We start from the raw sequence: 22,697 nt of genomic DNA on the forward strand, positions 1-22,697 counted from the left end.
AAAAAAAGGAAATTAATTTTTTTTATTTGCCACACCTTGTAAATGTTTGGTTACATTTAGAATCTTATTTAATCTTTAAAATACTCAATATGATTTTGATATCTTTATTTTACAGTTGAGATCTAAGATTACACATATGAACTTAATAGCTCTCATCAGCACAGTACACTGGGCATGGCATTGACTGTAAGGGTTGATGGGAGGTTAAGTAGTTTCCTTGTACTTTAATGATCCAGAGAAGTGACCAATTTAATAATTTTTTCCCCTCTCAAATAAGAACATTTTTGGTATTTGAAAGGGTTGATTTAGCCTGGTATTTAGCCTGGTGGTGCATGCCTGTAATCCCAGCTCTTTGGGAGACTGAGACAGGTTTGAGGCCAACTTCAGCAAATTAGACCCTCATTGAAAATAAAAATAAAAAAGTATGGGATGTAGCTCAATGAAAAAAGAGTTTGCCTCCCATGTGTGATCTCTTGGGTTTGATCTCAGTATTAAAATTAAAAAGTAAAAAAGAAAAGCAAAGAAGGATGATTTGTACCTTTTGTGCAAAACTGGCTTGTTTTCCCAGTTGCTGGAAAAATCTCTCTCTCTCTTTTTTTTTTTTAAACTGAAATTGACCTTTATTTGTTGTACTATAATGGAAAAATCTTTTTTTTTAAAAATCTTTTAGTTGTAGATGGACACAGTATCTTTATTTATTTATCTTTATGTGGTGCTGAGGATCGAACCCAGTGCCTCACCCATGTTAGATGAATGCTCTGCCACTGAGCCACAACCCCAGCCCCAAAATAGAAAAATCATTTTTTTTTTTTTTTAGAGAGAGAGAGAGAGAGAGAATTTTAATACTTATTTTTTAGTTTTCGGCAGACACAACATCTTTGTTTTGTATGTGGTGCTGAGGATTGAACCCGGGCCCCATGCATGGCCAGGCGAGTACGCTACCGCTTGAGCCACATCCCCAGCCCAGAGAAAAATCTTTTAAGATAACATATTTTATGTTCTTTCTCCCTGTGCTTACTGGTGATACATGAATTGTAGCTATTTATTTAGTAGGTATTAAAAATAAGTGTTTTCCTCAAGAAAGCTTTTTCTGGTAAATCTAGTTACTAGAAGATTTTGAAAGGAGTGAAAGAACAATCGAAGAATATCTGATGGTTTTTCACCCATTTAGTTTGAGTATGTGTCCTTTCAGTGCCTGGGTAGAAGGCTTTTGGTATCTTACTTCTGTTGATTTATTTGGCAAGCCTCAGAAAATGTGAAGGATGAACCAGAGATTTTTTTTGTTTCTTTAGCAGAATAATGGGGAAAATTCTGGACTATTGTTGAATTGTTAATTTTGTCTTGCTAGACTTAAGTTCCTCGTTGACACCTCAGGATTATACCTTTTTTGTCAGAAATGTTGGGACCAGGCCAGGCTGGGAAAGGCTATTTTCACTGTTAGGCATGCTTTGCTGCAGTATGCTGAGTGGCCTGGTGACCCTCCATACAGCTCTTGTTACTTGCATTTCCATAAGGAGTCAGTTCACTTGTTTCTCTCAACCTGGTATCATTGTGTTTGCTTATTGTAGCTATTGTTTATTCTTGTTTGTTTTTAACGTATGGCAATGAAAAATGTCTGAACACAAGGTTATGTTGTTCTGAATGGCCTTGGAGGAGGATGGGGTGTAGTGAGAGAGTAAAACCTTTGCAGGATGGGTATCTTTTTTACTTAATAAAGCTACTGTTGGAGAAGTTCACTTTCATTCCTGTTAAGAAGCAAAACCATAAGTTTTATTTTTTTTCCCAGAAAATTGAAAACTATGACAGACTTCCGCTCAAGAGGCTCCTGGTTTCATAAAACAGAAACTATGATAGATGATAAAGTTCATTTATATAGAACACACAGGGTTCCTAATGCCATTTGATAATATCAGATATCAAAGAATTTGTTACTACTTTTTAGATGGATAAAGTTAGCATAGTTGAATCCTTCATTGATTTATTTAGTTACCTTTCGTAAAATTTTTACACTAAGATTGAAAAGATGTTTTTTTGCGTTTTTCCTAAAAAGGTCTTCAGCGTTTTCAACTGAGTTGCTGCAACTTCTGTTTCTCTATACTTCCAACTGGGTGAAAATGTTTTTTTTTTTTTTCTTTTCTAAACTGGCACTCACCCAGCAGTTTTTTTTTTTCAGCAAGTATTCTTTAGGCACACCCTATGCATAGTTATTTCTGCAAGATCCTTATTCAGAAGGCCAGGAAAATAGACCCAGTCTTCTCTTTGTAGAATTTAAAAAGAAAAGAAAAGAAAAGAATCTTGTTTAAAACTTATTTTGCTTCTGCCTATCTGTACATGAAATTGATCTTTTTGCAAATACTCACACTCATAAAAGTAATTTTGTTTAGAAGTGTAAGTAGAAAATCTGATTTTGTATTTGCAGGAAGATTGCTTAGTGTGGTGATTGTCCTCCTAACTAAGAGTTCTCTTAATTTTCTTCTTTCCTTCCCTCCCTCCTTTCTTTCCTTCTTTTGTTGTAGATGGACAATATGCCTTTTATTTTATTTGTTTATTTTTATGTGGTGCTGAGAATTGAATCCAGTGCTTCACACATGCTAGGCAAGTGCTCTGCTACTGAGTTACAACCCCAGCCCTTAATTTTTTCTTAATGTTAGTTTGATAGTAAGCAGGTCTCGGATCCTAGAGTTGAAAGGTAAGGAGTAACCTTGAAAATTTAAAGTAGAATACATTCAAGGCTCTTTATCTGTCTAGATACAGATGTACACATAACACTTAGTTGTGTGTGTGTGTGCACGTGCGAGCATATAGTGTATGAGAGGTTATTTCTATTAATGTCTAAATAATTTAAATTATTTAAGCTTTCGTGGTTTGCTTTAGTGTGATATTCACTAGGTAAGATAAATGTCCCTAATCTCATTCATGAATGGTAAATTGGCTGATAAATTTATAGAAAGGTAAAGTGCAGAATTACACTTTGGTGTTTCCTAACAGGCTGGCCTAAAAGCAATAGCTTATGTTCATTCCTTTGATAGTTCTTCAGCTTTGATCAGAGGAATCATCTTAGTTGATGATCTGAATAGAAACTAAGATGTGTCATCATTGAAGATAGTCAAAATGTTCCTGAGGCATTTCCAGAAAAGGAGTTCCAGAATTCTTTGAGCAAAATAGTAATAAATTTAACAACTTTCAAGGTGCTGTAATTACTTGGAGACTAGCTTTTCAGGATCATTTATCATGATTAACCTTGCCTCTGAAGGGTAGTTAAATAAGGAACGATGAAAACATTTAAGAAGAATTGAGGGGGCTGGGGTTGTGGCTCAGTGGTAGAGCACTCCCCTAGCACATGCGAGGCCCTAGGTTCGACCCTCATCACTGCTTAAAAATTAATAAAGATATTGTGTCCATCTTAAAAAAAAAAAAGAATTGAGGACTTGGTTCTTGTCTTCAAGGAGTTAATTTATATTAATGTAGCCCTGGCATTGAATTGGAAAAGGAAGCACCAAAGATTAGTATTGGTCTGCTCAGTACTAGGTACATGATTCAGGAATTACATACTGAAGTCTTAGGAGGAGTGATTACTTTGAGATTAGCTGAGCAGAACACCTGAGATGGAACTTGAGTTTGGATCAAAGATGATGCTCAGCAGTAGAGTGCTTGCCTATCATATGTGAGACACTGGGTTCGATTCTCAGCACCACATATAAATAAATAAAATAAAGATCCACTGACAACTAAACAATATTTAAAAAAAAAAAAGATGATTCTTAGGTTTCCAAGAAGAAATACCATGTTTGAGGTCCAAGGATGAGGGAACTCAGTATGTTGAATCATATATCAGTGAAAGAATTATCTGTCAAAGATATAAGGTTCAAGAAAAGGAAGATAAATTTGGAAGACTAATTTGAATTTTATCCTAACAATAGTGAGGAAACATTTAAGTATTATGGCGTGATTCAGGTGCTCATAAAAAAGTCATTGATGGATTGGATGTTCTCAGATGGTTTGTAGCAGGGCAAGACTAAAGGGAAGGATTCCCCCTTTAATTATTACGGATAAACAGTAGCACCAATAAATATCAACAAATATTAAAATTAGAAAAGAAAAAAAGACTAAAGGCAAGGTTATTGTGATAGCCTAACTGTAGATAAAGATCTTGAATCAGGGCAGTATCATGTATATGTTTGCATACACTGGTACTCTCCAGTACACTGTTGAATAGTACAGAGGTAGGGGACTTTCTAATCTGGTTCCTGAGTTTAATCAGAAAAGTTAAGTTTTGCCATTGAGTATGACTTGTACTATAGGTTTTATAAAGTATTGTTATATCAGATGTAGTTTTTTAAATTTCTGACTTACGTATTTTTGTCATGATTGAGCATTGAATTTAATCAATGCCTTTTCAGTATCTATGGAGATATTTTTATAAGTGTATACTTATGCATTTTATATTATTATATTTATTTACATATTTTTGTCTCCTATACACATAGACACCTCCCCAGAACCTATAATAGATTTGCCAATGTTGGCTAAATCTTGAATTTATTGAACTAATATTGTCATTTTTATGAATTAGGTGCTCTTCAGGACACCAGAGACAGGGCAATGGACAAAAGGACAACAATATCACGTTTTCTCTAGTTTACATTGCAATATGTGGAGTTGTAACATAAATACTATAAAGTATTGATTATCTAGATTACCTGGAGTATTCTTTACATATGTCAAAGGTTATTTTGTTAAGTGTTTTTTTTTTTCTTTTCATTTAATGTGTATGTTTTTTTTTTCTGCTCTTTTTCCATGTTAAAAAACTTGGAATGACTTGTCGTTTATTTTTTGACTAGGTATGGTTATGGTTATGGAAGCTTCATAGATTGAAAAGGTAAATCATCCTATCTTTTGTATGCTTAGATTAGCTCTTGACATTTTAATAGAAGTTGACTGTTTGAACCAGTTGCCATTTCATTTTTTCCTGTATGTATGTTAGTTTGTTCATCCATTCTTTTTTTCTTTCTTTTCCTTCCTTCATACCCCGCCATAAATTAATGGTGGGAGAGACTAGATTTTGTCATGTTGCCCAGGCTGATCCTCAGACTTAAGCTCTAGCAATTCTTCTGCCTCTGCCTCTGGAGTAATAGTGTCTATAGGCATGTACCACCATAGGTATCTCTTGCTTACATCTTAAAAAATTATTTTGTGGTCGTTAATTTTAAAAAATTTGTAACCTCTTCATGAGCCAGTTTTAGTGATGTATTTTTCTATAAAATTGCCCATTTTGCCTAGATTTTTTCGAATTTATTGACAAGAAATTCTGCTTTGTATTCTTTTCAAGTCTTTTCTTCAGTGCTGCTTTATTCTTTTATATCTGTTCTTCCATTTCTAATTTTTTTTTCCCTTTTCTTCTTGGATACAAAGCGTTCCTGCTTTATCATTTAGTTTTTAACCAGAAACTAACTTTTTATTACATTGATTAAAGTTATCTTTTTTTGTGTACAGTGTATTTATTTTTTACCTTTATTCATTTATTCTGTCTTTGGATTTTTTTAAAGCATTTCTTTTTTTTTAATATTTATTTTTTGTAGTTGTAGTTGGACACAATACCTTATTTTATTTTATTTATTTTTATGTGTGCTGAGGATCCAACCCAGGGCCCCGCATGTGCAAGGCGAGCACTCTATCCCTGAGTCATTACATAACTCCAGCCCCTTTAAAGCATTTCTTAAAGAATATAATCACATCATTTGTTTTATTTTCTTTCAATATACATTGAGGCCTAACATTTTCTTTGAAATAGTTGGACTGACCATTTTGAAGAGTTTGGTGAGAATGATGTGTCTCCCCCCCCCACACACACACAACAATTTTGGTTTCTCTTTAGTATAATTATTTAGAAATGTTAATATTTCTAGTCTGAATTATTTTTTGGTACTTTTTTACTTCTTATTTCTAAGTTTGTTGCATTCAAAGAATGTGGCCCGTATGCTTTCTGATTTTTGGAATTTGAGCTATGTCTTTTGTGACTTATTACATGGTCAATTCTTAAAGCTTTTATGGGTATTTGAAAAGTATGTTCTAAGTTTAGATATAAAGCTGTACATTGTGTAATAAATAGTCGGTGATTTTTAAAACTGAATTTTTAAAAAATGGATTTACAATACTGCAAGTAGCAGTCAAGTATTGCTCAGTGGTTGAAGCTGGTGGGTCTACCTGGATTTGAATCATGGTTTAATGATTGTTTTTTCTTTCTTTCTTTCTTCCTTTTTTTTTTTTTTTGTACTGGGGATTGAACCCAGAGGCGCTTTACCATTTGAACTACATCCTCAGCCCCTTTTTAAAAAAATTTTCAGACAGGGTCTTGGTAAATTGCTAAATGCCTTGCTAAGTTGCTGAGACTGGCCTCAAACTTGTGATCAAGCCTCAGACTCCAGAGTCCCTAGGATTACAGGCATGTGCCACTATACCTGTCTTATGTTCATCCTTTTAAATTGGATTCTGAGGTCAAAAGATAACTATTATTTTTGTGCATTTTTTTTTAAAGAGAAAGAGAATTTTTTAATATTTATTATTTAGTTTTCTGTGGACATAGCATCTTTTTATTTTATCTTTATGTGGTGCTGAGGATCGAACCCGGATCCTGCTCGTGCTAGGTGAGTGTTCTACCGCTGAGCCACAATCCCAGCCGCTCAGTGGCTGTTTTTTTAACCCCCAGATTATTTTCTCAAAGTTTATATCACTATTCTGCTTTTGCTGATATATGAGTATGCCAGGTCAACTTCAAGCTTTACTGTTATTTAGAAAAATGAACTATTTGCATATTTTTCAACTACTTTCGAGGAGGATAAGCTTTGTGTGTGTGTGTGTGTGTGTGTGTGTGTGTGTTTGTCATTTAAAAAGATTTCCTGCCTAAGATTTTCTGGTTTCTGGGTTTGTTTATTTTGTGATACCAGTGATGGAACCCAGGGTCTTGTGCATGCAGAGCACACACTACCACTGAGCTATATCTCTACCTCTTACTTTTTTTATCATTTGAGTAATAGTTTCTACAAGACAGGATGATTGTTTTTAGAATCTTTTACATAGGCGGCGGCTTCTTTTTTTTTTTTTTAAGTATTTGTTTAGTTGTAGATGGACACAATACCTTTATTTATTTACTTGTATGTGGTGCCGAGGATTGAACTCAGTGCCTCACAAGTGGTAGGCAAGTGCTCTACCACTGAGCCACAACTCCAGCCCTATGCAGGATTCTTATAGGCTCTAAAAACTAAATAGACTCACTCTTCCCCTCCTTTTCCATATTTGTATGGTTTTCCAGAAATGAGTTTGTTTAGGCAGGATTTCTAGTAACAGAGGCATCATTGACATTTGGACTAGATAATTCTTGTGGGTATTTGGTATTTTTTAGCCTCTCTGGTATCTGTTCTTTAAATGTCAGTAACATACCCCTCCTATTTTTGATAATTAAATGTTTCCAGACAGTGTCATGTATGCCCTGTGGTGCAAAATCACCTCTGGTTACAAAACTACTGTATTAGCTTTCTGTATATGTCTTTGGTGGGGGAACAGATACTAACGTCAACTTGCATAGTGAATATCCTTTGTAAGGTTATTTCAGTACAGTTTTACATCATCTTCTGCTATGTCATAAACTTTGTGTTTTATTTTATAAAGAAATTGAAATTGAGATTAAATCTTTAATGCATTTCATAAACCATATACTATAGGTTACTTCTGCTATGATCATGTGTTTTATTTGGTCTGATTGCCCCCTATTTCTTTGTCACCATCCCTAAGAAAAGAATATTCTTTACCTGATTTCAGATAGTGCTTAAGGGTTTGCAGTGAAGATAAATTAATTGGTGAGTCAGATTGTACCTTTAAAGTAGAAAATTGCCTCCCCCTTTAAAGTAGGGTAAGAACAATTAAAAATAGAAATTCTTAAAGTGTAGTTCCAAGAGGGGAAGATATCCCTAAAGGACAAATCAGAATTAGCATTTCTGTCCACCCCTACCCTTCATTTTCAGGTATATATGGTTCAAACATGGACATGCTACTCAGCCCTTCTCCCTTAAGTTTGTATTGAGAGAAGGCTATTAGCCACTGCCTTATTCTGGTTTGCCTTTTCCCTTTCCTATTCATCTCCCACCAAAACTAGATATCCTTTTATTTGGGTATGTTCATTTGCCTCTACTGCAAAAATTAACAGTTTTCAAGGTAGTGGGACTGGCTTCAAAAATAGCATATGATTTAGAAGGAGTATAGTTGCATGAGAATAGGGCACTAAACCAGCAGTGAGTGTCAGGGGAGTTTTCTTACATATTGAGACATCTGGTGTTCATAGTCTCTTGTATTGTTCAATTATTATTATTTTTGCCTCCCTACTTTCCTTAACTTAGACAGTTACTCCCGGGCCTGTGTTTTCTACCACTTTGGAGTCCCTGTAAGATTAGATTTTCTTAGTTTCCACTCTCTCTCTTCAGCTGACATTTTGTTGTTCTTGTTGTTGTTCTCATCTATATTAGGTGTAACTCAAATCCTACTCCTGGGTTGGTAATCTAGTATTGAATAGATGTCCTGGTCTCATGATGTTTCTTGTGATATTTACCTCTTGTCCTGCCACATTGTTAACTCTCCCGCCTTTTTACTAGTGTTGTTTCTATTATATGAAAATTAATGTAATATGTAAGAGAACATTTTGTAAACCACCATGGAGTTTACATCCTGTACTGCTTTGTTTCCATTTCCAATGCACATTTTTGGAATTTGTATATGTGACTTCATTTATATATTTACTGGTTAATCCCAGAACATTTCTTTCCACAGGCTCCTAATTGAAAGAAAGTTACTAATAAAAAGGGCACTATTTTACTTAGGGTAAAATGACACATGAAGCTAAAACTGTTCTTGTGCCCATCTTTGTAGAGATGGCATTTTTTAACTCTGATAATTTTACAGTTACTCATGTCTCTTAAGGATCTCTCTCTGATCTCAACTAAGATGTATTGATGAGCTTTGTACTTGCCTGTGTTTCTTCATTTCCACTTTCTTGGTGAATTAACTTGACAATGGAACTGAATAGTGTTTAGGATAAAATATTACAATATGACTAAGAAGTCCAGCTGAGGAAGCTTTGTAGTTAAAGAGTCTGTCTTTCTTCCAAAAGCCCTTTTAGATTAAAAATAAATAAATTTTAAAAAAAGTTGCTTCAAGTTTCTGATTTTCTATATCATGTCTCTTGAGGATTTGACATTTCTTTGTCAGATGTTTCTATACAGTCAAGAGTCAAGGTAAAGGGGTAGGCAGAATGAATGCCTTAGTGAAGTATCTGAGTAATATTTAAAGTCAAAAACCATTGTGGTTTTAGCATATATGGATTAACTGATTCTATAAATAAGCAGTAGTTTGCTGCTTTGCTTTCTGTCTTGCCAATCACTTTTAAAAGGGCTTATTAGTCGAGGGTGTAAAAATCAGTAACTTGACACTCCAGATTGGTATGAATGAATTGGTTCATTACTTGATGTTTGCTTGTTGAACTTGAAAAATCAACAACAACAAAAGAATAAAATCTACCCCGTATGTCAGTCTAACACCTGTTCTTTTCAGATCCTTTCGGGACCATCTAAATACTCTGAAATTCTTCCTCCTTCCTGCCCTCTCCTTTGTGTCTGGTGTCAGTATTAATTCACCTAAATTCAGGGTCAGTCATCCTGTATAATAGCACTAATTGGTGGAAATACAGTGCTTGAAAGGGTTTCCGGTAAAACTACAAAGGACTTCATGGTCTTAATTTAGTCCTTGATTTGTCTTCAAAAGGTATGATATTTTTGAAGTTTTCATAACCTAATATTAAGAAATGAGCTTTTGTTTCACGTAAGTTTAAACTGAAAAATGTCATTTGTGTTCTGGGAGTGTACTCTAAAATCTCAGTGGCAGGTTGTATTCAAGTGGAGTAGAAATACTGATATTTGTTTAGGATGCTTTTATAGTATAAAATTATTCAGGGACTTGTATATTAATCTTTTTTGCTAGAGATGTCAGTTTTTTGAGAGTTCTTTATTCCATAGATAATGGCTTTGAAAAACTTGATCCAGTTAAAATTTGTCTTCAAATTGTAGAGATGCATTGAATGGTTCTCAACTTGTGCTTTACACTAAAATCTCCTGGGTAATTGAGGTGGGAAAAAATTCTATGAAACTATCTCAGGAGTAGGATTCAGATATCTATATTTTTAAAACTCTCCAGGAGATTCCATATAGTAGCCAAAGTTGTAAATCACTGCTGCTCTAAGATGCTTTTGCAATTGGAACCCTTTAGAGAAAAGCTTTAGGATTACTTTCCAGAATATGGGCATTATTTCATAAAGCCTTAAAGTAAGAACTCCTATTCTATTCTGAGAGTAGCCTTGACATGATAAATTTAATTAGAAGTGCCTGAGTTTAAGAAAGTATGTAGCTTGGAATGGCAAATAAATGTATCCTTCATTCATTTAACGATCAACAAATATTTATCAAATCTTCAGTATGTTTGCATACTACATTAATTACTAGGGATATAGCTGTCAGTAGGAAATTACTGTTTCCACAGGGATTCATCCTAATAAGGAAGACAGACAATGAGTAAAATGACCAGAGGCCAGTTAACAGGTGATATAAAAAAAGAGTAAGGAGATTGAAAGTGACTGTAATGGAGAAGTTATTTTAAAATAAAGTGGTTAGGGAAATCCTGTCCAAAAAGGTAACTTGTTTGTTTTTTTTTAGTTGTAGATGTACACATACCTTTATTTTATTTATTTATTTATTTATTTTTACTTGGTGTTAAAGATTGAACCCAGTGCCTCACACTTGGGAGTCAAGCACTGTACCCACTGAGTACCCCAGCCCAAAAAAGGCAACATTTACTTTGGTATCTATAAGAAGCAAGGTAGGAAGGCCTTGAAAGATCTTGAGAAAGCGTGTTCCCAACAAAGAGAACAAAACAATTAGATCTTATTGTGGCGCTGTGCTCAGTTTGTTGGATTTTCAGCAGAAATGCCTGGGTAGCAGGAGATGACATGATAATCCATATATAGAACAAGTGATAGAAAATGAGGTCAGAGAGCCCTGTAAACTTGTCAGATCCTGGGCATTTTAATTTGATGGAAACTTAATTGTTGATTGTTAACTGAATATTTACTTTATGCTTAAAATATTTTTTGGAAATAATACTGAGCTTTCCTTTTTTCAGAATTAGTTAGAAAATTAGCATGCAATATGTTGCTAAATTACACTGCTGTAAGATCCAAATCTTACTGCATTTCTCTTTGAGGGACCATCTTTGTCTATATTTTCTTTATTAAGATAATGCTGAACATAGAAGATACTCAACAGTTGTTTTTTTTTTTTTTTTTTGTAAAAGTATATGTTTTTTAGTTGTAGATGGACACAATATTTTTTATGGGGTACTGAGGATCAAACCTAGTGCCTCACACATGCAAAGCAGGTACTCTACCACTGAGCTGCGGCCCTAGCAGTTTTTGTTGACAGTCAACTTATATAGCAGTTATCAAATTTATATTTATGAAAGTCATATGGTAATTGATTTACTTATTTTGTACTGGTAATTATTTCTAGTCTCACCAGGTAGGTTGTGTTAACGCCTATATTACTAGAGAAGGAGGAAGCAGAGATTTAACAACAGAATCTGGATTTGAATCTGGATCGATTTCTTTTCCTAGTTTATCATGCTGCACAATGGGTGTATGTGTGTGTGTGTGTATTTTGCTTTTTGGTACTGGGATTGAACCCAGGGGCACTTAACCACTGACTACATCCATTTTAAAAAATATTTTATTTAGAGACAGGGACTCACTAAATTGCTTAGTGCTTTGCCAAGTTGCAATACCTCTTCTTTTTTTTTTAAAAAAATAAATGCTTGTTTATTTAATTTTTTTTAAATGTGATGCTGTGGGTTGAACCCAGTAAGTGTTCTACCATTGAACCACAACTCCAGTCCTTATTTTTGAAAGTATGATTTGTTGAGCCAGTGTCATTAGTCTTTAGGCAATATAATACAAATTAAGAGGACTTCAGACTTAGGGTCTTACTGTGTTTCTGAGAAACTATCTCAAAATACAAAGGGCTGGGGATGTAGCTTGGTGATAAACACCCCTTGGTTCAATCCCCAGTATCAAAACAACATCAAAACAAAGGAGCTACATTTATGGAATGCAATTTGGAATGTAGTAGGATGGTGGGGACCCAAGGAAGCCCTTGGGTATCAGGCCAAGGTCTGTTGAGCTCTATTTTGTAAGGATTATCAGAGTCAGCAAACCATGCCCTGTGGGCCAAATGCAGATGGAAGGTGATTCTTGTAAATTAAGTCTTTTTTTTAAACACAGCTACACTCATTATTTAGATATTGTCTATATAGTTGTTTAATACTACAGTGGCAGAAGTGAATAGCTGACAGGTTTTGTGGCTGGCCCTCTAGAGAATCATGTCAAATGAAATGAAGACTAGAATTGCAGTTGCTCAAGTAGAGAAAGAGAGAAGAATTTATTAAATTCAGCTATTGATTAATTTTGTGAGTATAGGGGGAGGACTTTGTTTTTAAGTGTCAATGATAAAAGATGGTGATTTGGGTAGCATAGGCTTTTAGTTTTTGCCCATTCTTGAATGGCTCTAATAAAGGACCTCATGTTAAATATTGGTTTAGCGAACTGATGTTAGACAGTATGAATTTTTGCTGTTTGAAAGCTATGTGCTAAGCACTTTTTATAAATCAATCTCTTTCAATACTTTAGAACTTTTCTCTGAAGTAGGAAGATTGTATTGCTACCACCCTATTTTTCTATTGAGAAGATATGATCCAGACTGTAATCCTTGAGTTATACAGCTACCAATGTTAAGGTTATTTTACCCTAAACTTGTATCCTCAGTTCGTAGTCCGAAATTTTACGTTCATTAGAATCACCCTATTACTTTTATTAATGTTATTTTTCGTGGTGCTGAGGATTGAAGCCAGGGCCCTGTGCATGCTAGGCAAATACTCTACCAACTGAGCTATCTCCCCAGCCCTTCACCCTAGTACTTTTAAAAATACAGATTCCTGAGGCTTTCTATCAAAGCTTTTGTCTTGTGATTTGAATTTGTTTTTTATCTTTGCACTGTACTAGAGAAAACATTGCCTTACAGCCTTCTATTACCACCTGTTGCCTCAAATGAAGAATGGTTAAATTTTACCCCCACAGTGCTTCCCACGGTGCCTCAAGTTTTTGCCTTTTTTAAAATAAACATTTGAAATATTTATTAAGCAGGTCGAAAGAGATAATATGATTGGATAGTATCTTACCAGTTGAATTTCCATTTCTCTTTAAAATATATTCAGAATTTCTGAACCAATACAAAATGCGTATTCATTTTCAATTGCATTTGAATGCACATATTAAAGTAGATCATATTTTGGCATCCGGAACTATGGCTTTTCAAGGTCATTCTAATGTGAAGGAACAAATTTCTTAGATCATTGACTCTTTTTTAAAAAAAAAATTTGTTTTAGTTGTAGTTGGACACAATACCTTTGTTTTATTTTTATGTGATGCTGAGGATAGAACCCAGTTCCCCACAGAGGCTAGGCGAGCCCTCTACCACTGAGCCACAACCCTAGCCCCTCTGTTGACTCTTTATTTAAAAAAAAAAAAAAAAAAAAACGGAACTTGTAAATGTGAGGCCCCCTTAGGGTATCAGATATCCATGATAGAGATTTTTCTGCTATGCTTTTAGGATCGGTGTAGAGGAAAGAAATCTGGACTCTCATAAGATTGGAAACCAGTTTGGCCAGTTAGTCACTATATGACCTTGGTTAAACCATGTAACCTTTAAAAATAATGTATAATGGAGATGGTAATATGGTTTCATGGCTTGCCTTGTTTCCTGTGGTGTATAGAGGGTCAGACTGTGTGAAAGTTCCTGTGAAAATTAAAAGCTTGTTCATATATGATATGGTGGAATTCATAGAAGCTTGTGGGTTAATGTGCATTTATTTCAGTGCTTTTCACAGTTGATTCTCAAAATAATAAATGCTTAGAGAGAGGTTACATGGAAGCAGGCTCTCTCTTTAGGAGATGTTTTAGCTGTCTTGAATGAAGAACGAAAGAATGAGTAAAATGATTTTAGAGAAGCTAATATGAATGGAGCATCACTGTGCTCCTTGTTTCACTTAAAGCTTATGATTTTAGGTACTTAAGTGAGTTTTGTTTACCTAATTTATAACAGAAGGTTTTATAACAGAAGCATTTCTAGGATTTGCTTTATTAACTGCCGCAGTCTGGCTGGGCACAATCAGGAGCCACTTGTAAAAAGAAACTAACTTTATTTTTAGAACCACACACGACAAACAAAATAGTCTCTCAGGAAAAACCCTCAGAGCCTCAACTGCCACCACCGGCTTTCCCGAAGCCTCTCTCTCCCACACAAGCTTCTCCCCACCTCCCACAATCCTCCTGCTCTTGAGGCCGATTGGCTGGGTCACGTGGGCGGAGCCAAAAAAGTCCCCCAATGAGCAGCTCCGTGGTCTGAAAGGGCAGGGAAACAGTCCAATGAGCATCACCGCAGAGGAGCCAATCAGCTAGATGTTGCTGGGGCCGCTGTGAGCCAATCATCAGCCAGCAGCTGGAAGTTTGCTGGCAGCTGGAAGTTTGCTGGGGCCCCTTTGGCTGTGGCTCTCAACATCCCCTTTGGCTGTGGCTCTCAACAATTAACTCCCTAGAAAAGGTTGTGATTAGACAAAGCATAAAAATATTCTTCAGGAAGGTAGCTTTTATAGATAGTGCTTAACTTTTTTAAAAGTCTTGATGAAGGTTTGGGTAATTTTAGTATTATCTCTAGATACTACAGTGTGGAATAGCTTAAGTAGAAATAGAAAGTTGGTTGTAGAACTCAGTAGATTTGTCTTCCTTAAAAAAAATCATAGGAGGGGGCTGGGGTTATATCTCAGCGGTAGAGCTCTTGCCTCGCATTTGTGAGGTACTGGGTTCATCCTCAGCATCACTTAAAAAAAAATAATAAAGATACTGTGTCCATCTTTTAAAAAAAAATCATAGGAAATAAAAAGGGCTAAGTCATGGCATCTATGTTTGAAATATGTTTTTAGCCAAACCCTCTCTCTTATAAAGAGTTTGATCTCTTTTCTATTAAGAATTGGATTCCTGATTTAGAATATTAACCCTCTGGCAAAATTGAAACAATTGACTATTTACCTTGATAACTTTATTTACCACCCTCTATGTGACATCCAAATAATCTAAAATGAACTGGAGAGTTAAAAGTACCTTCCATTTTGTATAGGCAGCAGTAAGTTTGGCCTGTGAAGGTTAATGTTCTCTCTCTGCCTGAAGACCCAAAGAACAGTGTCATTATTATTCCTTTCCTGGGAGAGGTCTGCAAAAGCAAAATTGTCATCACCAGCTACTGAAAGGGTCTTAATTCTATTTCTTTCTTAGGTTAAATCTTTTGCTATGCAGTGTCTCCTGGGTACAGTTCTTTTCTGAGGGGACATTTATAATTTCTAGATATTTTCCCCATAAAGTAAGTTGTCATGCAGATTATATACCTGGCAACCTATACGTCCACTTCATGGCTGTTTTTAAAGGTTCACCAGAACCTTAATGCGCTTTATTTTCATAAATGATTAGAAAGAATGCTGAGTGTGTATTTTTGTATTTAGAATTGATTTAGAGGCTCCTGGGAGTCAGTGAATTTGGTTGAACTTTCCGTGGTTCAAATATAAAAGTGCAGTTTCCTATCAAAATTTTGTTGTATAGGCTTCTTTGTACTGAGGTGGAAATCTGGAATATCTTGTTCTGTTTAAAATTAGTGTTTGCTCATTCATTCAATAAACATTTCTTGATAATCCATGAGTTTTGGCACATCATAGGAAGTCTAGAAGTATGTAATCTGTACCTGCTAATATAAATAATGCAGATTTTGAAAAGTACACAGGACTTGGAAGGTAGACTTTTCTTGCCTTCAAATGATAGCACTATAATTTTATCCTTCCTTGAACTAATTTAAAAAAATTCTTTATTGCTTTTTTTTCCTGATGATAAAAATCATAAAACCCCCTTGCAAAAAGCAAAGAACCACAAAAGTAAATCAGAATGTGTTCTAATATTACTTGATCTGTTGTAATATCATTGTGGAAAGTATTGTCTTCCTTTGGGATAATAAAATTGGCCGTCTACATCTGAGAATTCAATTGGAGATGAAAATATTTGGGGGGAAATTATGTTTGTATTTGTACAGACTTCTTCTTGTTATTCCCTTAACAAGTACAGTGTAATAACTATTTACATAGCATTTACATGATAGACATTCTAAATCATCTCAAGATGATTTAAAGTATATGGGAAAATGTATATAAGGTATGTCCTTTATATGAGAGTTGTGGATTTTGATAATACTTGAACCAAGTCTCCACCAACACCGAGGAATTACTCTGTAGTAAGCATTTGATTAGGAACCAGATTTTCAAGTTCTAGCATTTTTATAACTATGGTCCTGATCATATCATTGAACAAATCAGGACCTCAAGTTTTCTAATTTCTTGTACTGGGAAAATAGCTTCATGTAATTGCTATGAAAATTTTAATATATGAGCATGTATATGGTATTAGCTCTGAAATGAATATTATCACCTCACTTTTTCTTCCCTTTATTTCATCTGAATGTCCTGTTTTCAGTTTGTCACTTGGCCTTTTTTTTATTAATCTTTTTATTAGTTGTTGATGGATTTTTATTTTATTTATTTATTTATATGTGGTGCTGAGAATCAAACCCAGTGTCTCTCACATGCCAGGCAAGTGCATTACTACTGCTGAGCCCCAGCCCTGTTACTTGGCCTTTGAGGACTTTTTAGTTTGTGTATATCATAGCTGTATGCACATGTTCATCATTTCACTGTACTTCTGAGTTGTATTTTTATAAACTTAATAGTTTTAAAAATCCCCTGGATTGAGCCTAATTTTCTTTACTATATATTGTACTGTTTTTTTTTTTTTTTAATTTCTTTTGATGGACTTTTTGAATGTTTTCTGGTTTGAATACAACTCTTGATTTTTATTTTATTTATTTAAGGTCTCAAAATCTACAAAGAAAAGAGGGTGTGAACAATTCAAAAGACTACAGGTATTTCTTGTTAGTTTGCTTTGTCAAAACATTCTCAGTTATAGTCATAACAGCAATATATGTCAGTATATCATTTTTTTCTTTTAAACACTCCAATTAGCATAGAAAACAACTCTAAAAAATGTTCATTAAGTTGGCGAGGAAAATCACCTTTACTTAAATTCACATTTAGGAATTATGGTGAAGTGGAACATTTTTTAAATTTATTTATTGTGATACTGGGGTACTGAGCCCTCTGCCCACACCCCTTTTTATTTCATTTTCAGGCAAGGTCTTGCTTTCTGGGCTGGCCTTGAACTTGTGATCCTCCTGCCTCAGTTTCTTGAGTTGCTGATTACAGGCATATGCCCCCATACCTGGCTTCATGCTTTTTAAGTAGTCTTTTTATAATTTTTTGATGAAGCAAATATACTAGTCCTGTGTTAAAATATTTTGGAATCCAACTGGGATAAAGGATGCGAGTTAAATTATGTATATAATTTTTGTCTGGTGATCTTTTCTCTTGAGCTCTCTTTATCAACCTAAAATAGTGGAAATCTTTCATTCTTCTAGATATTTTCAGTGGTCTTACTTTTAGAAATTAGCCCTTTAATCCATCAACACATTTTTTATTTAATGAGATGAGGAATGAATTAAGTTCAGTCCCCCAGTATCACAATAAATAAATGAATTGCCTAAATAGCTGATGATGTCTCAATAGCATTTATTTTTATATGACTTCCCCTTGCATTAAACCTACATGTTAAGTTTGCAGATATTTTCTTTCCCTCAAGTATATGTATATTGGTTGTTCAGTTTTCTTTGTATTCATTTAATCTGTTTTGTAAGAGTTTTCTTTAGTATTTTGGACTTCTGTTGCTTTTATGAATATGGTTTGTGACATATTTTTATTGCTGGCAAATAGCAGAATTACTAATTTGCATCATTCATCTGGTCTCTTTTCTACTTTAAAAATGTGAGTAATTACAAGTTATCATTTTTAATAAGCAATTCACAGTTATATATGATTGTATACATGTGTGCTTCCTCCTACCCTTCTTTTCATTATGTTGCAAAAATAATGACAGGACAAATGATATTTTCAATTAAAACCACACTGGCAACTTAAAAATTTTAATGTAATCAGCGAAAGGCCTAATAGTGGCTTTGAATATTTTTAAAATGTTAAGCAAGGGAACATAAATAAGAATCAGGTGGTAAGATTACCTTGCTTTTAGAAAAAGAATTCTGTGAGCTCTTGCGTTTGGTAAAGTTTATTTCATGAAACCAGGCAGGGTGATGTGCACTTGTAGTCCCTGCACTCTGGAGGCGGTGGTATAAGGATCACTTGAGCTCAGGAATTCAAGACCAGCCTGGGCAACATAGCTGAGAACAGGTCTCAAAAAATTAGCCATGTTTTCTTTTGAGTTGCTAGTTCTATGGCAGGAAAACTAATTTTGCTTTAATGCAGATAGCCTTTTCTCTTCTACAAAAATTATAGTCTTGAGAGTCATGAAATTTTATTAGCAGTTTTAAGAAGCTTTAGATGGCATGTGAATGGCCCTTTGTTTTATAGATGGTAAAACTAAGGTGTAGATAAATTTAATTGCCTTGTGGTCTCACAACATGGTGGCCAACTAGAAACTAAAACACAAATGCAGCACAGACTCACTTTTTATATTCCTTTATAATAATTCTCCCAAAGAGTTGTTTGTACTTGGCTTCAAAGGAGAATTCACCCCTTAGACAATAGCAACTGTATGGGAAGGTATTTATTCCTGAAAGTATGTGCTTGTCTTTTTGTAATACCTTACCTTCTTCTTGACTGTCTTTTCTTGATTACTGTCCAAGAATATGTCAAACACTGTTTACCTATAGAGTGACAATTGCCTCGCTTTTGATAGTCCTATCCCTCCTATCCCACAACCCCCATTTTCCTTTTTCTTTTTAGATAGGATCTCTGTTCCCCAGGCTGATCTTGAACTCTTCATGGGGTTCATATGGTCCTTCCTCCTCTGCCTCAGACTCCCAGGTAGCTGGAAATCTGTAGATGTGCCCCACTGTTCCTGGCATTAGTTTTTAAACTATCATCTATTTAATGAAGGCCACATGATTTTTTTTTGTCTAAATATGCCTTTTTAAAAAAAAAATTCTAGATCTGATGGACAGACCATTCTTGTTAATTACCTCTTTGTATTTTTGTGTTCCTCTGAGACAACTGTCTATGGCTTGATTATTATTGCAGTTTAGTAGTCCTATGATCTCCCCATTCTGAATAACAATAGTGACCTTGGTTTAGATGTGTAGATTATTTATTGTTGTTGTAGCTACCTTGGCAGCCTTATTGAGCCTGCTTTTCAACTTGTACTCTTTTCTTTCTCACATAGGTCTTTCCCATTTTGTCTCCCCTATTTAAAAAAAAAATATTTATTTTTCAACTGTAATTGAACCACAATACCTTTATTTTATTTATTTTTATGTGGTGCTGAGGATCGATTGAACCCAGGGCCTCGCACATGCTAGGCAAGTGTTCTACTGCTGAGCCACAACCCCAGTCCCTCCCATTTTGTCTTTTACAGTTAGTCTTTTACATCCAACTGCAGAAACAGATTATGCATAAATTTCACACTGCTTTAATATGATATACTTGCAGTGGGTCAGTTTGTTTAGTTTTTCTTGTTCCTCTCCTTCTTGCGATAATTAGCCACGGTTGGGTGGGCCCTCGGAGGTGATACTTCCCTCAAACTGAAGTAGGAGGTGCTACAGTGAAGGTGTGTGTTGGGGTAAACCAATGGAAGCTTTTTTGTGGAAGCCACGTTGAAATGGTAGAACTACAAGGTGGAACTGCAAATTAATACAACTGTTCTGGAAAGCAGTATGGAGATTCCTTAAAAAACCGTATGACCCAGCTATCTCACTTGTTATATATCTAAGAAATCTAAAATCAGCATATTAAAGGGATGGAACCACATCGATGATTAAAGCAGAACAATTCACAGTAGCCAAGCTAGGGTACCAGCCTAGGTGTCCACCAACAGAGGTATGAATAAAGAAAATGTGATATGCATACACAGTGGAGTTTCACCAACCATAAAGAAGAGTGAAATTATGGCATTTTCTGGTAAATGGATGAAACTTGAGAGCCTTATGCTAAGTGAAATAAATCAGAACCCAAAAGCCAAGTGTCAAATGTTTTCTCTCATATGTGGAAGCTAGACCAAAGTAAAGGAGAAAAGAACGAAATGTTGTTGGGTGGAATCCACAAAAATACAAGACAGATTAGTGGAGTTAGAGGAATGGGAGGGAGGAAAGATGGAAAAGGCAGGAATGGTGGAATCAATCTGATGAATACATAAATGAATATATCACAGTGAATTTCACTTTTATGTGTATCCATAATTCATTAATTTTTTTAAAAAGCAATAAATAAATAAAAGTAAGATCAGTAGAGAAAAGGGAATAGAGGGAGTGAAGAGGAGAGGGAAAGGGAATTGGAGCGAATTTAATTCTATGCATATTAATTGTGTCAAAATTATGTATAACTAAAATGAAATAATTTTTAAAATTTCTACTAGTGATATAGAACATGCATGGTCAACATCTCCTCTTTACCAATAAGAAAAATATTTGAAATATCAACCAATTTTCTCAAGACACTACTACAGTAAATAAGCTTGAATTTAACTCAAGACTTAAGATTCATCTTTTTTAGTAATCTCAGTGCTCAGTTTGAACTCCATGCTAACTAAATAAGTTGGGGGGTGGGAATTGGGCATTAGCAATTTTTGAAGATCCTCAGGTGACTCCAATATTCAGCAAAGTTTAGAAGCCACTGGTCTTTCAAACCATTTTGTCCCATTGTCCCAGATATGGAACACTTATAAAAACTTAAGTTTGGTACAAATTATAACAAAATAATATTAATAGCAAATATAGTAACATATTAATATAAATATAAAAAGCTCTAGATTATGATTTCCAACTTAAAAAAAAAAAACTTGTTCCTGCTATGCTGTGGGCTACAGACCTGTAATCCCAGTAACTCAGGAGGCTGAAGCAGGAGGATCACAAATTCAAAGACAATCTCAGCAAAAGAAAGAGAGGGGGGAGGGAGGGAGGGAGGGAGAGGGGAGAGAGAGAGAGAGATGTGTGGGTATGGCTGGTGATGTGTCAGTGGTTAAGTGCCCTTGGGTTCAATTTAGGCACTTTCATGTTAAAATTCTAACAACAAAAAGCCACAATTATACTTTTCATTTTTCTTCTTGGAGTCGAAGTTGAAAATTGCCTTCCGCTTCTTAATTTGTACCCAATGTTTCCACACTAAACCCAATGGAATATTTTGACCTTAGTTAAAAGAGACTCCTTGTAAACTTATCAGTATTGCATAGAAGTTATTAGACTTAAATTCTTGGTCTCTCCAGGGACCTTGATTTAGATGTGTAGATAATCTTGAAGAAAGAGAAGGGAACTTTGGCTGTTTTCTTGTCTCTTAAGATTAGCTAAATCAAGGGTTCTGTGAAATGATTCCTAAATGGCATGATTTCTTTTAGACTCTGTTCTGTGGGATAATCTGAGTTTAAATGTATAGGTTCCCTGTTTCAAGAAGCATTTGTTTTAATATATTTGTTTTACCTTGTAATGTGGATTCATAGGTGGGAATGCAAAAGGATTTTCAATCCTGGAACCAGATAAACCAGTTTTCAGTTTAATATATGTTCAATCCTTACACAGTTTAGACTTCTTAAGAGAAACACAAATACTTTAATTTTTTTTTTTAAAGAATTTTTTAATATTTATTTTTTTTTTAGTTTTCAGCGGACACAACATCTTTGTTTGTATGTGGTGCCGAGGATCGAACCCGGGCCGTAGGCATGCCAGGCGAGCGCGCTGCCGCTTGAGCCACATCCCCAGCCCTTAATTAATAGCTATATATAGTATCTGTATAGTATCTACTTTTACGAACTTGAAAAATCAAACACTGTCTGAAAATACTATATCTGAATTTCTGATTGATATGCATTTTGGACATTGAACACACAGAAATTTGATTAGGGGTTCAAAATGATAAAATTGCTATTTTGAATCTTCTCAGTCCTCTCATTTTCTCCAAGGTAATTTCCTTTTGTGATCCATTTTGGGTGAGATATTTCCCTGAACACTTTCATTTCATCCCATTTTATCTGTCTGTCTATTTTTATTTGTTTTAATTAGTTACACATGACAGTACAATGATCTTGACATATCATACATTTGAATCAGATGGAACATAATTTCTCATTTTTCTGAGTGTACAGGTTGCAGAATATCTATTTATAAAAGAATTTAACTCTTTGCTAGGCAAGTACTCTACCACTGAGTCCCAGCCCCAGCATCAGTTTGAAAAGGGTGTTGAGCCAGTAGGTAGAAAAATGGTGATATATGCCATTAGTGTTCAGTGACATTGATCTAGGTGTGTCACATGGTTAATGGCTGGATTGTAGAGCCATTGGTGAATTATGGTAGGCCAGTAGGGAGGCTACTTGAAACACATTGGATAGGGGTGATGTGTATGGTCTGTTTTGG

At 34.9% G+C, this 22,697-nt stretch overlaps 1 protein-coding gene across 9 annotated transcripts in view; it reads left to right on the forward strand.

The window, feature by feature from the left end:
- Kansl1 (KAT8 regulatory NSL complex subunit 1) overlaps positions 1-22,697 on the forward strand; it is a 180,179-nt gene that overhangs the window by 62,210 nt on the left and 95,272 nt on the right. Inside the window, exon 3 of one of the 9 annotated variants that reach the window (XM_046421051.2) lies at positions 17,106-17,156. The exons of the other annotated variants lie outside the window; for them this stretch is intronic. Within the exon in view, the coding sequence (XP_046277007.1) occupies positions 17,106-17,156 (51 nt within the window). The remainder of the gene's footprint in view (positions 1-17,105; positions 17,157-22,697) is intronic. 9 annotated transcript variants of the gene reach the window in all.

This window comes from Marmota monax, unplaced genomic scaffold (assembly GCF_021218885.2).
Source record: "Marmota monax isolate L192 unplaced genomic scaffold, Marmota_monax_Labrador192_F-V1.1 WCK01_AAM20220418_F8-fsc00322, whole genome shotgun sequence".
Classification (NCBI taxonomy): domain Eukaryota; kingdom Metazoa; phylum Chordata; class Mammalia; order Rodentia; family Sciuridae; genus Marmota; species Marmota monax.